The 19,181-nt window shown below is 43.4% G+C and overlaps 1 protein-coding gene across 14 annotated transcripts in view; it reads left to right on the top strand.

Annotated features, from left to right (window-relative positions):
- The first annotated feature begins 4,844 nt into the window (after positions 1-4,844).
- LOC127567526 (uncharacterized) overlaps positions 4,845-19,181 on the top strand; it is a 54,454-nt gene continuing 40,117 nt past the window's right edge. For 4 of the 14 annotated variants that reach the window (XM_052010531.1, XM_052010532.1, XM_052010524.1 and 1 more), the window contains exon 1: positions 4,845-5,120. In XM_052010531.1, the coding sequence (XP_051866491.1) occupies positions 5,060-5,120 (61 nt within the window). In that variant the 5' untranslated portion in view covers positions 4,845-5,059. Of the gene's footprint in view, positions 5,121-5,207; positions 5,271-8,762; positions 8,939-15,738; positions 15,833-16,089; positions 16,189-19,181 lie in introns of those variants that run through there. The other 10 variants (XM_052010530.1, XM_052010526.1, XM_052010528.1 and 7 more) reach the window with 10 other exon arrangements.

Here is a 19,181-nt window from a genome sequence, read left to right as displayed (position 1 = left end):
AGCTTTAGAGAGGGTGCGGAGGAGATTTACCAAGATTTTGCCTGGATTGGAGAGCATGTTTTATGAGGAAAGGTTGAGTGAGCTCGGGCTTTTCTCTTTGGAGGGAAGGAGGATGAGAGGTGACCTGGTAGAGGTGTACAAGATGATAAGAAGCATCGATCGAGTGGACAGTCAGAGACTTTTTCCCAGGGCGACAATGGCTAACATGAGGGGATATAATTTTAAGGTGTTTGGAGGAAGGTATAAGGGGGATGTCAGGGTAAGTTTTTTACACAGAGAGTGGTGGGTGCGTGGAACGCACTGCCGGCAGAGGTTGCGGGGGCAGATACATTAGGGACATTTAAGAGACTCTTAGATAGACACATGAATGATAGAAAAATAGGGGGCTATGTGGGAGGGAAGGGTTAGATAGATCTTAGAGCAGGATAAAATGTCGGCACAACATTGTGGGCCAAGGGTGTACTGTGCTTTAGTGTTCTTTGTTCTATGTTCAACCAGCCAATCTATCTCACTCCTGTATGCCTCCTCATTGCCATCTGAGATTCTGCCAACAACAGCGGTGTCATCTGCGAATTTATAGTTGGCGTTTGAGCCGTTCCTAGCCACAATCATGAGCGTAGAGAGAGTAGAGCAGTGGGCTCAGCATACGTCCTTGAGGTGCGCCTAAGTTTGTCAGCGAGGAGGAGATGTGCTACCGATCCGCACTGACTGTGGTTTCCCAATAAGGATGTTGAGGATCCAGTTGCAGAGTGAGGTACAGAGGCCCAGGTTTTGAAGCTTGTTGAATAATACTGAGGGGAAGATAGTGTTGAACTCCGAGTTGTAATTTTGTTTTTATTCCAAAATAAACTTCATTCATCTTAAAAAATAACTATATACAACAATAAAACAGTGCAAACCTTTACATTTGTGTACGGATCAATCATTAATGTTACCCTTTTTTTCTTAAATACCACAGCACCGAAGCCACTTATGTGGATCCCTGGGGTGATACACCAGTCCCATATTCACACCACTTAAGGGGCTTCCTTGCCTGACCCCACCCTTCCATCTCCAGTGGCAGAAGAACCCTAAACTGTAGTCCTTCCCCACCAAGCCCTTGCGTTGGCTGCGTCCAGCTTCAGTGCATCCCTCAGCACGTACTCCTGTAGCCTGGAATGTGCCAGTCAGCAGCATTTCCCTGCGGACGTCTCGCAGTGCTGGGAGACCAACAAGTTTCGGGCAGACCAAAGGGCGTCTTTCACCAAGCTGATGACCTTCCAGCAGCAGTTGATGTCCGTCTCTGTGTGCGTCCCCGGAAACAGCCCATAAATCAGAGAATCCTCTGTTACGCAGCTGCTGGGGTTGAACCGTGACAAGGACCCTTGCATCTTTCGCCACACCTTCCTTGCGAACCAACATCCTGCAAAAAGGTGGGCGACCGTCTCGTCCCCAGCGCAATCATCCTGGGGGCAGCGCATGCTGCGAGTGACGTTTCGACCATGCAGGAAGGATCTGACTGGGAGGGCCCCTGTCACCGCCAGCCAAATGAGGTCTTGGTGCTTGTAGGTGAGTTCTGGCGAGGAGGTGTTCTGCCAGATGGTCTGGACAGTCTACTCAGGGAACCACCCCACAGTATCCATCGTGTCCCTCTTTGATAAACAGCAGCCTGACATATGTTTTGCTGTTGTCTAGGTACTCCAAAGCCGAGTGGAGAGCCAGTGAGATTGCGTCTGCTGTAGGCCTGTTGTGGCGGTAGGCAAATTGCAGTGGATCCAGGTTCTTGCTTGGGCAGGAGTTAATTCTAGCCATGACCAACCTCTCAAAGCACTTCATCACGGTAGATGTGAATGTTATCAGGTGATAGTCATTGAGGCAACTCACTCTTTTCTTGGGCACTGGTATGATTGATGTCCTTTTGAAGGAGGTGGGAATCTCTGACTGCAGCAGTGAGAGATTGAAGATGTCCTCTTTAATTTTTAACTTTAATTTTTAATTTATTTAAACTAGTAATTAACTACTTAACCAAACTAATCCCTTCTAACTACATAATATCCATATCCCTCCATTCCTGCACAATCATGTGCCCTCTTAAACGCCTCTGTTGTATCTGCCTCCTCCACCACCTCTGGCAGCACATCCCAGGCACCCACCACACTCTGTGTAAAACACTTGCCCCGCACATCTCCTTTGAACTTACCCCCGCTCACCTTAAACGAATGCCCTCCAGTATTAGACATTTTGACCCTAGGACAAAGATACTGGCTGTGAACAGAACCACTTCACTGAGAGTGAAAGCAAGGAGAAGGATGAGAAGGGAGAAAGTGAAGAAGAACAGAGACTGAAACACAGAAGCAAATGAAGAGACTGAAGTCCTCAGTCTGCCGGGCCTTTGTCTATCAACTGGGCCAGGGACGTGTGTGTAACCGATATAGCGTAACTGCTTGCTTCATGCAAGTTAGCTCTTGCATTGATTCAATAAAGTTCATTTTTTTAACCTGAATGTGTTATTGCCAGTTAATAAATCCTGGAATGAACATCATGACAGCAGTGGAAGGGATGAGAAGGGTGAAACTACCTGGAGTGAGTCACCACGGACCTGGTGTTAATATTGATAAAAACTCATGACCTCACGTTTGTACTGCTGTAATCTTCAAATACAAGAATAACAACACACACACACACACACACACACACACACACACACACACACACACACACACATATCACACCACACACACATATCACACCACACACACACACACACACACATATCACACCACACACACACACACACACACATATCACACCACACACACACCACATCACAGACATGCAAGAGACTACAGAGAGCAATGGACTCAGCCAGTTCCATCACGGGTACAGCTCTCCCCACCATCGAGGACGTCTACATGAGATGATGTCTCAAGAAGGTGACATCCATTGTCAGCGATCCCCACCATTCCAGACCCAATATTTTAATAAATTATCTGAATTCACAACTCCCAGTTCCATTGTGATATTTGAACATATATCTCGATAGTTATTTGCCCAGCTTTTAAGATATTACATCAGTAATATAATGAGTCTACCACCTACCCTGCTCTTCAGCCTATTCTGGCATTCAGTCTTATCCCTACAGAAATATAATATATTTACATTTTATGGAGGCCAGGCACAAAGTAGGTGACCACTTTGCCGAGCACCAGCGTTCCATCTGCCATAGCTGTCTGGATCTCCCGGCTGCCAGCCTTTTTACTTACCTCCCATATGAGGATAGGTTGAGTGAGCTTGGGCTTTTCTCTTTGGAGAGAAGAGGATGAGAGGTGACTCAATACTGTACAAGATGATAAGAGGCATAGATCCAGTGGACAGTCAGAGACTTTTCCCAGGGCGACAATGGCTAACACGAGGGGACATAATTTTAAGGTGATTGGAGGAAGGTATAAGGGGGATGTCAGGAGTAAGTTTTCTTACACAGAGGATGGTGGGTGTGTGGAACACACTGCCGGCAGAAGTTGTGAGGGCAGATACATTAGGGACATTGAAGAGACTCTTAGATAAACACATGAATGATAAGAAAATGGAGGGCTATGTGGGATGGAAGGGTTAGATAGATCTTAGAGCAGGATAAAATGTCGGCACAACGTTGTGGGCTGAAGGGCCTGTAGTGTGCTATAATGTTCTATGTTTTATGTTCCCACACGACAGTAGCCTCCTCTACTGCCAGGATGAGGCTAAATGCAAACTAGAGGAACAGCACCTCATATTCCGCCTTGGTAGTCTCCAAGCTGATGGCGTCAGCATCGATTTATCTAACTTCCGGTAACTCCTCCCTTCTTTTTCCCCTTTTTCCCCCTTTCTCCCTCCCCTTTGTTTTCCCTCATTCCTGTGGACCACTCACCCCTTCTCTTTCCCTTGCCCCATCGTCATGATCTGCCCACCTGTTCCCCGCCTCCTTCCCTTTATTCCATGGTCTACTCTCCTCTCCTGCCTGATTCCTCCTTCTTCAGCCCTTTGCCTCTTCTACCTGTCACCTCTCAGCTTCTTACATCTCCCCCCTCCCCTCCCTTCCCCACCTACCTTCCCCCTCTCGCCTGGACTCACCTATCACCTGCCAGCTTGTGCTCCTCCCCCTCCCCCAACCTTCTTATTCTGGCTTCTGCCCTCTTCCTTTCCAGTCCTGATGAAGGATCTCGATCTGAAATGTCGACTGTTTATTTCCCTCCATAGATGCTGCCTGACCTGCTGAGTCCCTCCAGCATTTTGTGTGTGTTGCCCCAGTTTCTTCTTCTCCTCCCCCCCCACTCAATCTGCCCATCACCCACAAACTCCACCCACTCAATCTGCCCATCACCACAAACTCCACCCACTCAAGCTGCCCATCACCCACAAACTCCTCCCACTCAATCTGCCCATCACCCACAAACTCCACCCACTCAATCTGCCCATCACCACAAACTCCACCCACTCAAGCTGCCCATCACCCACAAACTCCTCCCACTCAATCTGCCCATCACCCACAAACTCCACCCACTCAATCTGCCCATCACCCACAAACTCCACCCACAATCTGCCCATCACCACAAACTCCTCCCACTCCATCTGCCCATCACCCACAAACTCCACCCACTCAATCTGCCCATCACCCACAAACTCCTCCCACTGGTTACCCTCCCTCACTTGATTCCAGGCTCCACCTTCCTCTCCTATCAGATTCCATCATCTTCAACCCTTTGTGACCTCCACCTTTCCACTCTTCCCTCCTCCACCTGCCTATCACCCTTCCTCACATGGATCCACCTATCGCTTGCCAGCTCTTGCTCCACCCCTTCCTTTCACTTTTTTATACTGGGTATCTCCCTTCTATCTTTCAGTCCATATGAAGGATCTTGACCTTAAAGGTCAACTGTCCAATTCTCTCCATAGATGCTGCCTGACCTACTGAGTTCCTCAAGCATCTTATTTTTTTGCTTACATTTTAGGACTTGGAACTAGCATCGTGCTTTGTTAAAAATAAAAAATTGGATGTGGCTTCTGCAAACAAGTGTTGCATACTTGTTGTTTACCCGATTGGAAGATGAGTCAGAATACAATGGAGAGGCGATATCCATTGAGCCTGCAGTCTTCCATCCTCCCAGGTAAATATGTCACCAGCTAGAATTGACAAACTGACTCAGAACCTGCAGCACATGTCTATACAAGTTTACAGATCCTGCTCAGCCACAGTGTGTTTCAAAGTACAAAGTACAGTGTTCAATGAGTGCCTTGTTGAAGCAGTGTGGGTTTTGGTGAGTAAAAGGGTGATTTCATTAATAATACTTACTTGTTGAATTTGGTTTTACTTTTTTTAACCTGTATGTATTCTTAATCTTTGTAAGCAGTTATCTCTTACATTTGCCCACTGAGTTTGTCTGGAACCTGACTGGCTGAGGTAAAACTTCAGCACAGCATCTTTTAAATGTGAAGTAGCACATATAAAATAACTTAAACTCACAGTCCATAAATAACATGACCTAGGATATTGCAAAAATATACCAAAGATTATTTGATGCACACTGCTGTGAAATATTGGAATTGGAATTGGAATTGGTTCATTACTGTCACTTGTAACGAGGTACAGTGAAAAACTTGTCTTGCATAAGGAAGGGTGGGTTAGTAAGTTTGCTGAGGATACAAAGGTTGGTGGTATTGTGGATACTGTGGAAGGTTGCTGTAGATTACAACAGGAGATTGATAGAATGCAGAGCTGGACTGAGAAGTGGCAGATGGAGTTCAACCTGGATAAGTATGAAGTGATACACTTCGGGAGATCGAATTTGAAGGCAGAATACAAGGTTAATGGCAGGACTCTTAGCAGTGTGGAGGAACAGAGGATTCTTGGGGTCCATGTTCATAGATCCCTCAAGGTTGCCATGCAGGTCAATAGGGTTGTTAAGAAGGCGTATGGTGTGTTGGTCTTCATTAGTCGGGGTATTGAGTTCAAGAGCCGCGAGGTGATGTTGCAGCTCTATAGAACTCTGGTCAGACCACACTTGAAGTATTGTTTTCAGTTCTGTTTGCCTCATTATAGAAAGGATGTGGAAGCTTTAGAGAGGGTGCAGAGGAGATTTACCAGGATGCTGCCGGGATTGGAGAGCATGTCTTATGAGAATAGGTTGAGAAGCTAGGGCTTTTCTCTTTGGAGAGAAGGAGGATGAGAGGTGACTTGATAGAGGTGTACAAGATGATAAGAGGTATAGATCCAGTGGACAGTCAGTGAATTTTTCCCAGGACGACATTGGCTAACATGATGGGACATAATTTTAAGGTGATTGGAGGAAGGTATAAGGGGTAATTTTTTTTACCCAGAGAGTGGTGGGTGTGTGGAATGCACTGCCGGCAGAAGTTGTGGGGGCAGATACATTAGGGACATTTAAGAGACTCTTAGACAAATGAATGATAGAAAAATAGGGGGCGATGTGGGAGGGAAGAGTTAGATAGATCTTAGGTCAGGATAAAGTGTCGGCACAACATTGTGGGCTGAAGGGCTTGTACTGTGCTGTAGTGTTCTTTGTTCTTTGTTCTATACCATTCATACAGATGAATTCATTACACAGTGCATTGAGGTAGTACAAGGTAAGTCAATACAGAATGAAGAGTGAAGTGTCACAGCTACAGAGAAAGTGCAGTGCAGGTAAACAATAAAGTGCAAGGCCTTAATGAGGTAGATTATAAAGTGAAGAGTCAATTTTATTGTACTAGGGAACCATTCAATAGTCTTATAACAGTGGGATAGAAGCTGTCCTTGAGCCTGGTGGTACGTGCTTTCAGGCTATTATGTTTTATCTTCAATCATGCGCCACACAACAGACCTCAGGGCTCAATATTGAATTCCTCCATTTCAGATAACCACTTTCCAGTTTGTGAAAGCACTGGCCAGTTCTGGTGTAAGAGTGGGGAATGTTGGGATTCTGGACAGACCAGGCAGTGTCTACAGAGGTTATTAGTTTTTTGAGTTTATGATCTTTCACACTGGGGAAGAAAAGGGGGGGTGCCATTGTCCAAGGCTCTCAGCACCCTATTTCTCTCCATGGATACTGCTTAGCCTGATGAGTATTTGCAGCATGTTCTGGGTTTGTTTCAGACTTCCTGTACCAGCAGATTTTTTTTGGCTTTTCAAGCCCTATTCACTTCTGATGTTACTAAATGATCTCCCTCCACAGATGCTGCCTGACCTACTGGGCTTTCCTGGCTTTCTCCTTTATTTCAGATTTCCAGCATCTGCCGTGCTCTCTATCCCACAGATCCACTGTGTCTTGTTTTGATTCTCTCTCTATCTAAACCTCCTCCTTATAGATTAGCCTTCACCATCTTCTCTTCTACAGCCAACACAATTCTACATCAGTCATCTTCTCATGGAGCCGTAGAGGTGTACAGCACAGAAACAGGTCCTTCAGCCCACTATTTCCATGCTGACCTTTCAATCTATCTACATAGCCTCCCATTTGCCTGCATTAGGACTGTATCCGTCTATACCTTGCCAATTTAAGTGTCTGTCTCAATGTCTCTTAAGTGTAGTAATTGTAACTGATTCCGCCATCTCCTCTCACAGCATGTTCCAGATATCAACCAGTCTGTGTGTATGAAAAGCTTACCTCTCAAATCCCCTTTAAAACTCCTTCCTCTCAAACCTATGCCCTCACAAACACTACTTTTGTTTACCTCACTAGTTCGCCTTCTTCACAACTTAATAAATTGTCTGTTTTCTAGATTTTCCAGTTCTGGAGATAAAAAAATGTTAACACTGTTTCTCTCTCCATGACGCTAACTGACTTGCTGAGAATTTGCAACACTTTTGATGTCTGTTCTTTTCTTGGATTAATACCTGAATCAAGTGCAAATTGGGGAGGCACAGTAGTGTAGAGGCAGGCATGATAGTGCAGAGGGCAGGCACGCTGGTGTAGTGGTTAGCGTAACGCTTTACAGCGCCAGGGACCCAGGTTCAATTCCGGCCACTATCATAAGGAGTTTGTACGTTCTCCCCGTGTCTGCGTGGGTTTTCTCCGGGTGCTCCGGTTTCCTCCCACATTCCAAAGATGTGCGGGTTAGGAAGTTGTGGGCATGCTATGTTGGTGCCAGAAGTGTGGCGACACTTGCGGGCTGCCCCCAGAACACTCTACGCAAAAGATGCATTTCACTGTGTTTCGATGTTCATGTGACTAATAAAGATATCTTAATCTTATTAAATTGACATTGGGTCAATTGAATGTATGACTCAAAAACTCGTGTCCAAAAAATGGGTTTCCTTTCATGAGGCACCATTTCTGGGAAGGAGGGAACTGATTTGTTGGGATACATTTCCCTTGAATTGGACTGCATAGTAAATGAGTAACAAGAGCTATAGCTAAGGATTTGAACAAAAGTGTGTGTACAGCAAGAACATGGATAATGTTCCAACTGTACAAATCATTGGTGAGACAACACTTGGAGTATTGTGCACTGTTCTGGGCACCCAGTTACAGATTCAGTGCAGGGAAAAGTGGTAAAATAATCAAAAATAGGATAAATGCGTGAGGCCAAACCACTAGTGCAGAGGTATGATTACAAGGTCAGGAAATAAATATTCAAGGCTACTTAACTTTTAGTAGAGATGGGCACAATGGGATCACCAAGTAGAGAGAAAGGAGCAACAAACAATCTGCTGCAGGAACTCAGCAGGTCGAACAGCATCTGTGGGAGGAAAGGAATTGTCAACGTTTCAGGTTGAAACCTTGCATCAAGACTGGCTTTTCTTCCCACAGATGCTGCTCGACCCACTGAGTTCCTCCAGCAGTTTGCAGATTCCAGCAGCTGCAGTCTCTTGTGTCTCCAGAGAGAAAGGATCTTGGCTCAAAATATCAGGAAGTTAAATTCGTTTGGGTGGAGCTAAGAAATAAAAACTTCAAAGCAGACAGAAAATCCTGGAGACGTTCAGCAGGTCAGGCAGCATCCTACATAAAGACCAGTCATGCAAGAGTAGTGTTAACACTTGCAAAACTGTTTGCATGATGTTGGTGATATTGTTTGTAGCTTCAAAATTCAAAATGTGAATTCAAATGGGAAGACAAGACATACTGGAAAATTTATACTTATCAACTGTTACTGTAATATGTATGATCACATTTTTTTAAAAGGATGACCTAGCTGTGAGAATTAGAAGGAACAATGCACTTTGGTCCATGATTGTTAGATACCACAGATAATGGACAGATCATGCTGATGGCTAGCTGGTGATGTCTTGAGTCAAGAGGACTACAGTAATGATCTGAGCTGAGAGTTGGATACACTTCTCATCTGACACCTCAGCTTTGCGTCAACCACAGCTGCTGCATCTAAAGCACCCTCATTCAAAATGGTGGCAATTGTTTTGTTTTCTATAACTTGAAATAACGCTAATAAGAGATCGATGGCGCCAGACACGGCGACTCACTGCAAGCTGCTCTCTGCAGATCTATTCATTGCTTCTATTATAATTGGTCAACTCTTTTAAATCTAAGTTCCATGTCTCTCAGATGGCCTTGCACCTTATTGTTTGTCTGTACTGCACTTTGTAACTGTCACACTTTATTCTGCATTCTGCTATTGCATTCCCTTGTACTACCTCGATGCACTGTTGTAATGAAATGATCTGTATGGATGGCATGCATAACAAAGATTTTTCACCGTACCTTGGAACATGAGACAATAATAAATCAATTTACCAATTAATCTACCAATCTGTGGAAAGAGAAACAGGGTTAATTAGTCAGTATGGACATTGTGGGCCGAAGGGCCTGCTTCTGTGATGTACTGTTCTATGTTCTACGTTTCAAGTGTGAGACCGTCATCTGCTCTGAAAGGTTAACTCTGTTTCTCTTTCACAGATGCTGCCTGATCTGCTGAGTTTTTCCAGTATTTTCTGTTTTTGTTTCAGATTTCCAGCATTTGCAGTTTTTTTCTATATGCCTCCAAACACTAGGGATAATGTAGGAGTAAACAGAAATCAGGACGTTAAAGGCACATACCAAGGTGAAAATGGGACAGTGGAAAAGGTGCAAGGGGCAGTGAGGCCTTTTCTTTATCAGGGTTTTTGGATGGAGGTGATGTCACCTGAAAAGACTGTTGGGTCCCTGGATCTACCTGCATCTATCTATCACCACCCTGTGCCCACCCCGCCTCCCCCCTCCACTTTTGTCCACCTATCACTGCTCTGCTTTTCCCTCTTATAGATTGGGCTTCCCCTTTTCCTATCTTCAGTCCTGAAGTGGGTCCTGACCAGAGACGTTGACCGCCTGCTTTTCTCCACGGATGCTGCCCGGCCTGCTGAGTTCCTCCAGCGTCATCGTGCTTTCCATCCAGATTTCAGCATCTGTAGTCCTTTGTTTCTCTTTTCTTTATTATGTTCATGCGTTCCAAAGGGTTGTTGGCTACAGAGTTTTATAATAACAACACAGTAGTGTAGCAGTTAGCGTAACGTTATTACAGCACCAGCGACCCGAGTTCGATTCTGGCCGCTGTCTGTAAGGAGTTTATACGTTCTCCCCGTGTTTGCGTGAGTTTCCTCCGGGTGCTCCAGTTTCCTCCCACATTCCAAAGACATACGGGTTAGGAGCTGTGGGCATGCTATGTTGGCGCTGGAAGCATGGCGACACTTGTGAGCTGCCCCCAGAACACTCTACGCAAAAGATGCATTTCACTGTGTGTTTCGATGTTCATGTGACTAATAAAGATATCTTATCTTATCTTATTTTCTTAATCTATTCTTTATCTATGGTTTGTTAATTTGCTATCTGTATGTGATTTAAGATTATATCTACTTGTCTACTGAAAACAAACTGGTTCAGGCTCAGTGTTTTTTTAAGGATTCTGCAGTTTGCTTTACTGATGAGATACACATCTGCGTGCACTGTTCACAGAGACTGGGAGCTCCAGCAAATGTTGTTCTTCTTCTTGGATGGTTGGTTGATGAGAACCTCCTGTGTGAAGTCCATGAAAGTCTGTAGGAAAAGCCCAGTCACCATATTATACAAACGGGAATAGGAGACACAGGAGTCTGCAGATGCTGCAACAAACAAAGTGCTGGAGGAACTCAACGGGACAGGCAGCACCTGTGGAAGGAAGTGAACAGCTGACGTTTTGGGTCGAGACGGATACAGCCCTGGGGTGAGAAGAGGCAGATGGAGTTCAACCCAGAAAAGTGTGAAGTGACACACATTGGAAGATCAAATTTGAAGGCATGATTACAAGGTTAATGGCAGGACTCTTAGCAGTGTGGAGGAACAGAGGATTCTTGGGGTCCATGTTCATAGATCCCTCAAGGTTGCCACGCAGGTCGATAAGGTTGTTAAGAAGGCGTATGGTGTGTTGGCCTTCATTAGTCGGGGTATTGAGTTCAAGAGCCATGAGGTAATGTTGCAGCTCTGTAGAACTCTGGTTAGACCACACTTGGAGTATTGTGTTCAGTTCTGGTCGCTTCATTACAGGAAGGATGTGGAAGCTTTAGAGAGGGTGCAGAGGAGATTTGCCAGGATGCTGCCTGGATTGGAGAGCATGTCTTATAAGGATAGGTTGAGCGAGCTAGGGCTTTTCTCTTTGGAGAGGAGGAGGATGAGACGTGACTTGATAGAGGTGTACAAGATGATAAGAAGCATAGATCGAGTGGACAGTCAGAGACTTTTGCCCAGGGCGACAATGGCTAACAGGAGGGGACATAATTTTATGGTGATTGGAGGAAGGTATAAGAGGGATGTCAGAGGTAAATTTTTTACACAGAGAGTGGTGGATGCGTGGAACGCACTGCCAGCAGAGGTTGTGGGGGCAGATACATTAGGGACACTTAAGAGACTCTTAGATAGCCACATGAATGTTAGAGAAATGGAGGGCTACGTGGGAGGGAAGGGTTAGGTAGATCTTAGAGTAGGATAGAATGTCAGCACAGCATAGTGGGCCAAAGGGCCTGTACTGTGCTGTAATGTTCTATGTCCTATGAGACCCTTTATCGAGACTGCCAAAAAAGAATAGCAAGAGCAAGCAGAAACAATGGGCCTACCAGGATAGTCTTCAAGGTTGCAGAACTATCAGGAGTAGACTCTGTTCGGGATTGTTGGACATTGGAGATCCTTCAGGAATTATGTGGATAGCAGATATTAATACACAGGAGAGAATCAAGTCTTCAAAAACCAGTTCAAATGCAAACAACAAGTAGTATTCAGTTTTGAAATTAAAAGCACAGCCTTGTGACAAAACAGAGCACAAGCTCATGGCCTGCAGCAGGAGGCCTCTCAAGAGATATAAATACATAGAACACTACAGCACAGTACAGGCCCTTCGGCCCACAATGTTGTGCCGACATTTTATCCTGCTCTAAGGTCTATCTAACCTTTTCCTCCCACATAACCCCCTATTTTTCTATGGTTTGCAAACTGAGATGACTATGAGATGTCCTCATTTGCATTGGCCAAATGTAAGACAATTGGGGCTATGTTAATTGCCCTACATCAAGCCAGACATCAGACACCTTCAGTTATTTTGCATCATTACGATTGAGATCAAGGAAGGTTCCAGACCAGTCTTATTTTGTCACTTAGCACATCAAACATTGGCATATTTGCTCTGTCTATCAATAATTGTGTACCCAGAGAGTTAACCCGCACAACACTAATTTTGAGTGTCTAGGTTCTGACTGCCGAAGCCTTTAGACCATCTGTGTGAATTACTTTGTCTAAGGTGCTTGAACATTCAAAGGTGTCTTGTTGGGTACAGTGTGCTCCCATTGGAAATATGTAATTCAATGGAACTGTTTGTCAGACTCAAAATATTGAAGTAAACAGTGTCATTGTAGCTATTGAAATTTTATTGAATTTTATTTGTTCTTTAAAGTTTAGAAGCTGAATGTACTTTAAATTTGGAGAGATCCTACTGAGAGGGTATCCAAGAGAATGCCTGTTTGTCATGATGGATAAAGACCTTTCACATCCACCAGCTTCAGTCTCCAGTGGCTTAGTCACTGTCACAACACACCCTGTCATATAACTTGATAAGAAAACTCCACCCTTGCACTCAAAATTTCCTCCCAAAAAGGCAAACAAACCATTTTCCTTCTTAATTGAGTGCATATATAGGAATCACTGAAAGTTAACATCTTTCAAACACTCACCATTTAAAAATATAATCCTGTCCTCTTTTCAACCAAAATCAGATGACCTTGTATTTTTTCACATTGCAATCCATCTGCCATGTCCTTGCTCATTCACTTAGCCTGCCTTTATCTCCCTGAAGCCTTGATGAAGTCTTTTTGGTGTCCATACTGCCACAAAGATTTTTTTCTTATCATCAACAAACTTTGATATAATGTACTTGATCCACACATCCAAATCATACATTTTGTTATTATTATATCCCCATAATTAAATGTGTTGGTCAGACTGCATTTGGAATATTGTGAGCAATTTTGGGCACGACATCTAAGGAAAGATGTGCTGGCCCTGGAGAGCGTCCAGAGGAGGTTCACATGAATGATCCCAGGAATGAAAGGCTTAATGTATGAGGAGCGTTTGATGTCTCTGGGTTGTACTGAATAGAGTTCAAGGATGAGGGAAGATCTCACTGAAACCTTGTGGGCACTGAAAGGCCTGGATAGACAGGACATGGAGGGGATGTTTCCATTAGTAGGACACAGCCTCAGACTAAAGAGACATCCCTTTAAAAATGATATGAGGAGGATTTTCTTTAGCCAAAGGGTGATGAATCTGTAGAATTTGTTGCCACAGATGGCTGTGGAGGCCAAGGCATTGGGTGTATTTAAGAGATTGATGAGTTCTCGATTGGTAAAGCGGTTAAGGGTGTTGGGGAGAAGGCAAGAGAATGGGGTTGAAATAAATCAGCCATGATTGAATGGCAGAGCATACTCAATGGGCCTAATGGCCTAATTCTGCTCCTATATTGTATGGTCTAATGGTCTTATTGTAAACAGCCAGGATCCCAGCATCAATCTGTGAGGCATTGCAAGCGGGACAATGTCTCAACCTGAAATTGACCCATTTATTCCAGTTGTTTCCTATCCGTTAATCATTCCTCAATCCACACCAAGATATTACCCCAATACCATGCCCTTGAATTGTGTTTGTGCAGCATCTTAGTGAAGATCTGCTGAAAGTCCAAATGTACCATATCACCTGGCTTGCTCTACCCATTCTGTTAGTTACCACCTCAAAACTCCAACAGATTTTTCAAACATGATTTCTCCCTTTTTAAAGCCACATTGACTCTGCTCAATCCTATTATTTTTTTTCTTAGTACCCTGTTATTACTCCCTTAATAATAGATTTCAGCATTTTTTCTGCTACTGATATTGACCCACCTGCTTTATGGGATCTGCTCCTGTGTTCTCTCTCTCTTCCTATTTTCTACAGTAATGGAATTGTGTTCACTAACTTCCAATCTGTGGGAAACATTCAAGAGTCCATGTGAAGCTTACAACCAATGTAACCAATACCTCCAGAACCTTAGGATGCAGGTCATTGGGTCTGGGGTACTTATTGGCTTTCAATCCCATTACTTTTCAATACTTTTTTTTAACCAGTGTGAATTTCTTTCTGGTCATTTATTCTAAACCTATTATTCTACACTAGTTTAAGGTTTTCAGTCTGCTTTTATGAAGAAAAATACAAAATATTTGTTTTAATTTCTCTCCTTTTTCCCCTGCCTCAGTTTATGAGGGACCCAAATCAACTTTAAACAACTTTTTTACATATCTCTTCAAGCATTTACAATCTATTTAGGTTTTTCCTTTCACCACTCCTGTGCTCTACGTTTTTGTTCCTTGTGAATGCCTTGGTCTTTTCCAATTCCTCAGGATTATAGATTTTTATTTGGTAACATGCCAAGCTTTTCTTTATGATCTAATACTATCATTAATTTTTATTGATAGCCTTGGTTGGACCATGTTTTCTTTATGCTATTACTTTATAAAAACTGTACCTATGCATAACTTGTAAGCTAAGTTTTAATTCTTTAAATGTTAACTATTACTTTAATTTTTTACCTTCTATTTTGTTTTTGCACTATTTATTTATTTTTGTAATTTATAGTAATTTTATGTCATCACACTGTACTACTGCTGCAAAACAACAAATTTCAGGTCATCAAAGTCTGTGATAATAAATCCATCTACAAGTTTGCAGATGATACCACCGTAGTGGGCCATATCTCAAACAGCGATGAGTCGGAGTACAGGAAGGAGATAGAAAGCCAGTGACATAGTGTCATGGCAATAACCTTTCCCTCAATGTCAGCAAAACAAAAGAGCTGGTCATTGACTTCAGGAAAGGGGGCGGTGCACATGCACCTGTCCACGTCAATGGTTCTGAGGTCAAGAGAGTTGAGAGCTTCAAGTTCCTAGGAGTAAGCATCACCAATAGCCTGTCCTGGTCCAACCATGTAGACGCCACAGCCAAGAAAGCTCACCAGTGTCTCTACTTCCTCAGGAGGCTAAAGAAATTCGGTTTGTCCCCTTTGACACTAACCAACTTTTATTGATGCACCATAGAAAGCATCCTATCTGGATGCATCACTTCTTGGTACGGCACTGCTCTGTCCATGACCACAAGAAACTGCAGAGAGTTGTGGACACAGCCCAGCGCATCACAGAAACCAGCCCCCCCTTCATGGACTTTACCTCTTGCTGCCTTGGGGAAGTAGGCAGCATAATCAAAGACCACATCCACCCGGATTATTCTCTCTTCTCTCCTCTTCCATCAGGTAGAAGATACAGGAGCCTGAGGGCATGTACCACCAGGCTCAAGGACAGCTTCTATACCACTGTGATAACACTATTGAATGAACCTCTTGTACAGTAAGAAGGACTCTTGACCTCACAATCTACCTCATTATGGTTTTCACCTTATTGTCTGCCTGCACTACACTTTCTCTGTAACTGTAACACTTTATTCTGCATTCTCTTTTTGTTTTACTTTGTACTACCTCAATGCATTGTTGTAATAAATTGATTTGTATGGATCACATGCAAAACAAAGTTTTTCACTGTACCTCAGTACATGTGACAATAATAAACCAATTTACCAATTTACATTTAACATTTTTTTCCCTTAGATTGGAGGAATTTATTGAAGACGCTTCTCAGAATTAATTTTGTCTAAATTGGAGCCAAGTTTTTCTTACTTCTCATAATGGAACTGTTTTCAAAAGGAGGTGATGTATACATTTTTTTCCAAGTTATTTTTTCCAAGCAGAATTATTCTCTTATGTAATAAATGGTTCGGTCCCAAGCACCACCAGTGGGATTGTGGTACTGGATATTTCGAATGGGTTTTTGGTCCATTCTTATGAGAAGAGGATCAACGCAAATTAACTTTCTGGTTTTAAGGGGCCACAATGGATGTGGATGTGACTTTACGGATGAGTCATTCACCTATGGAGATACTGCTGACTGAGGTTGCAGGATGAAAACATAACCATGCACAGCTCGGGAGATTGACTCTTCCTCTGTCAGGGATTAACCAGAAGATGGAGCAGTTAACAGAGCCAAAATCTATTGTCAATCTGAGTTACCTGGGAAGACCAGGAAGCTGTTCCAGTTTTTGGAATTGGGAAAATGGTTCTCACCTGCCTCAACCACTTCCCCTGGCAGTTCGTTTCATATACTGACCACCCTCTGGGTGAAAAAGTTGCCCCTCTGGTTCCTCTTAAATCTCTCCTCTCTCACTTTGCACTCTAGTTCTTGATTCCCCAGCCCTGGGAAAAAGACTGTGCATTCACCCTATCTATGCCCCAAGACCACCTGGGCATGATGTGTCTTCACCTGAGGGAGGACATGGAGGTGTACTGTGATAATCACCCAATGTGCCACCTACAATCCCACCCCACACTAAGTGAAGGCACCCCCAGGACAACCCAGAGAAGTGGTGTATTCAGATCGAATATGCTGATGGACCAGACATGGTCTTGTTCTGACAGGCTCAATGGGCAGAGACACTCCCAAGTAAAGACGCCACGGTGTCAGCTGCCACTAAAATTATGGTGAGGGAAGTTATCCCAAAGGTATTGGTATTGGTATTGGTTTATTATTATCACTTGTACCGAGGTACAGTGAAAAACCTGTCTTACAAACCGATCGTACAGGTCAATTCATTACAGAGTGCACTTTCATTGAGTTAGTACAGACTGCATTGATGTAGTATAGGTAAAAACAATAACAGTACAGAGTAAAGTGTCACAGCTACACAGAAAGTGCAGTGCAATAAGGTGCAAAGTCACAATGTATCCAAGGAGGGAACCCCTTTACCTGTCAGGTTATGAGACCACTTTGGCCACTTTGCACTACAATGAACTTTGTTTATTACTTTTGGTTCTAATTGTGTCCTTACTTGTATAACTCTTGTACAATTCATGTGTAATTTATGTATAATTTATGTTTTTATTGTGAATGCTGTGTCGCTCATGTGTCTGTGATGCTGCTGCAAGTAAGTTTTCATTGCATCTGTACATAAACATACTTTGCGTCTGACGATAAACACAACTTGAGTTGACCACACTGTAGCTCTTGGGCATGAGGGAAAATGACACATTGCTCAAAATCCACAGCCATCTGGAATAGTAGAAGGGATGAATAAAACATTGAAGGAAAGAACACCTCCGTAAAACATGGTGACAACAATCCAACAAAATACTGGCTTGGAGAATATGAGTGGTTTGAGACTGTTTATAGCAAGATAAGATCAGATTTCTTTATTAGTCACATGTACATCGAAACACACAGTGAAATGCATCTTTTGCGTAGAGTGTTCTGGGGCGCAGCCTTCAAGTGTCGTCACACTTCCGGCGCCAATATAGCATGCCCACAACTTCCTAACCCGTACGTCTTTGGAATGTAGGAGGAAACTGGAGCACCCAGAGGAATCCCATGCAGAAATGGGGAGAACGTACAAACTCCTTACAGACAGCGGCTGGAATTGAACCTGGGTCACTGACACTGTAATAGTGTTACGCAAACCGTGACACTACCGTAATATTAGTCATCATCCATGGTTTCAGATGTTGTCAATAAGACTAACTACAATATTTTCTGATTTTAATTCTGATGATGCTAATCGTATTTGTGCTATTTAATATATAAATTATCTGAAGACATTGGAACCTTTGAACTTATAAACTTGTTGGAAAATAATTAACGTGAATAATTTGACTTTGCTGCCAACCTGTATTAATGGTATTAATAAATTAGACTGGCACTCTTTGCTGACAGGCGCTATGTGGAGAGGAAGAGAGGGGGTTACTTTCAAAGTCAAAGTCCAGTTTATTGTCATATGCACAAGTACATGTATGCACAGGCAATGAAAAACTTACTTGCAGCATGTTGGAAAACATGTTGGAAATGTCTTCAGTTATAAACAGCAAAAGACATTTGAACAGGAACTGTAGAAGTCTCCTCTTGGATTTAATAGTTAAATATTAAAGTATCACACTCAGGTCCCTAATGTATCTGCCCCCACAACCTCTGCCGGCAGTGCGTTCCACACACCCACCACTCTATGTGTAAAAAACTTACCCCTGACATCTCCCTTATATCTTCCTCCAATCACCTTAAGATTATGCCCCCTCGTGTTAGCCATTGTTGCCCTGGGAAAAAGTCTCTCACTGTCCACTTGATCTATGCCTCATCATCTTGTAGACCTCTATCAAGTTACCTCTCATCCATCTCCTCTCCAAAGAGAAAAGCCCTAGCTCACTCAACCTCTCCTCATAAGACATGCTCTCCAATCCAGGCAGCATCTTAGTAAATCTCCTCTGCACCTTCAAGGTTCACATCCTTCCTATAATGAGGCGACCAGAACTGAACAAAAAGGTTTGCACTGTTTATTCTTCTGTATATATTTTTTATTATGAATAAAGTTTATTTTCAAAATTTAAAAACCATTGCAACATTGGCTTCAAGGTAAAGATAGAAACATAAGGAAGCAGATCAGGAATAGTCTACCCCTTAAGCCTGCTCTGCCCCTCAGTGAGATAATGTTTGATCCAGTCTTGGTTTCAGTCCTGTTTTTCCCATCTCTCCTTGTTCTCCTTGACACCCCTGTAGCTTAAATAAGACCATAAGACCATGACAAAGAAGTCGGCCATTCGGCCCATCAAAACTACTCCACCATTCTATCATGAGCTGAGACATTCTCCCATTTAGCCCCTCT

This window comes from Pristis pectinata, chromosome 2 (genome assembly GCF_009764475.1).
Source record: "Pristis pectinata isolate sPriPec2 chromosome 2, sPriPec2.1.pri, whole genome shotgun sequence".
Lineage (NCBI taxonomy): Eukaryota > Metazoa > Chordata > Chondrichthyes > Rhinopristiformes > Pristidae > Pristis > Pristis pectinata.
The sequence above is the reverse complement of the archived record's forward strand: the minus strand, read 5'-3'. Positions and strand labels throughout refer to the sequence as shown.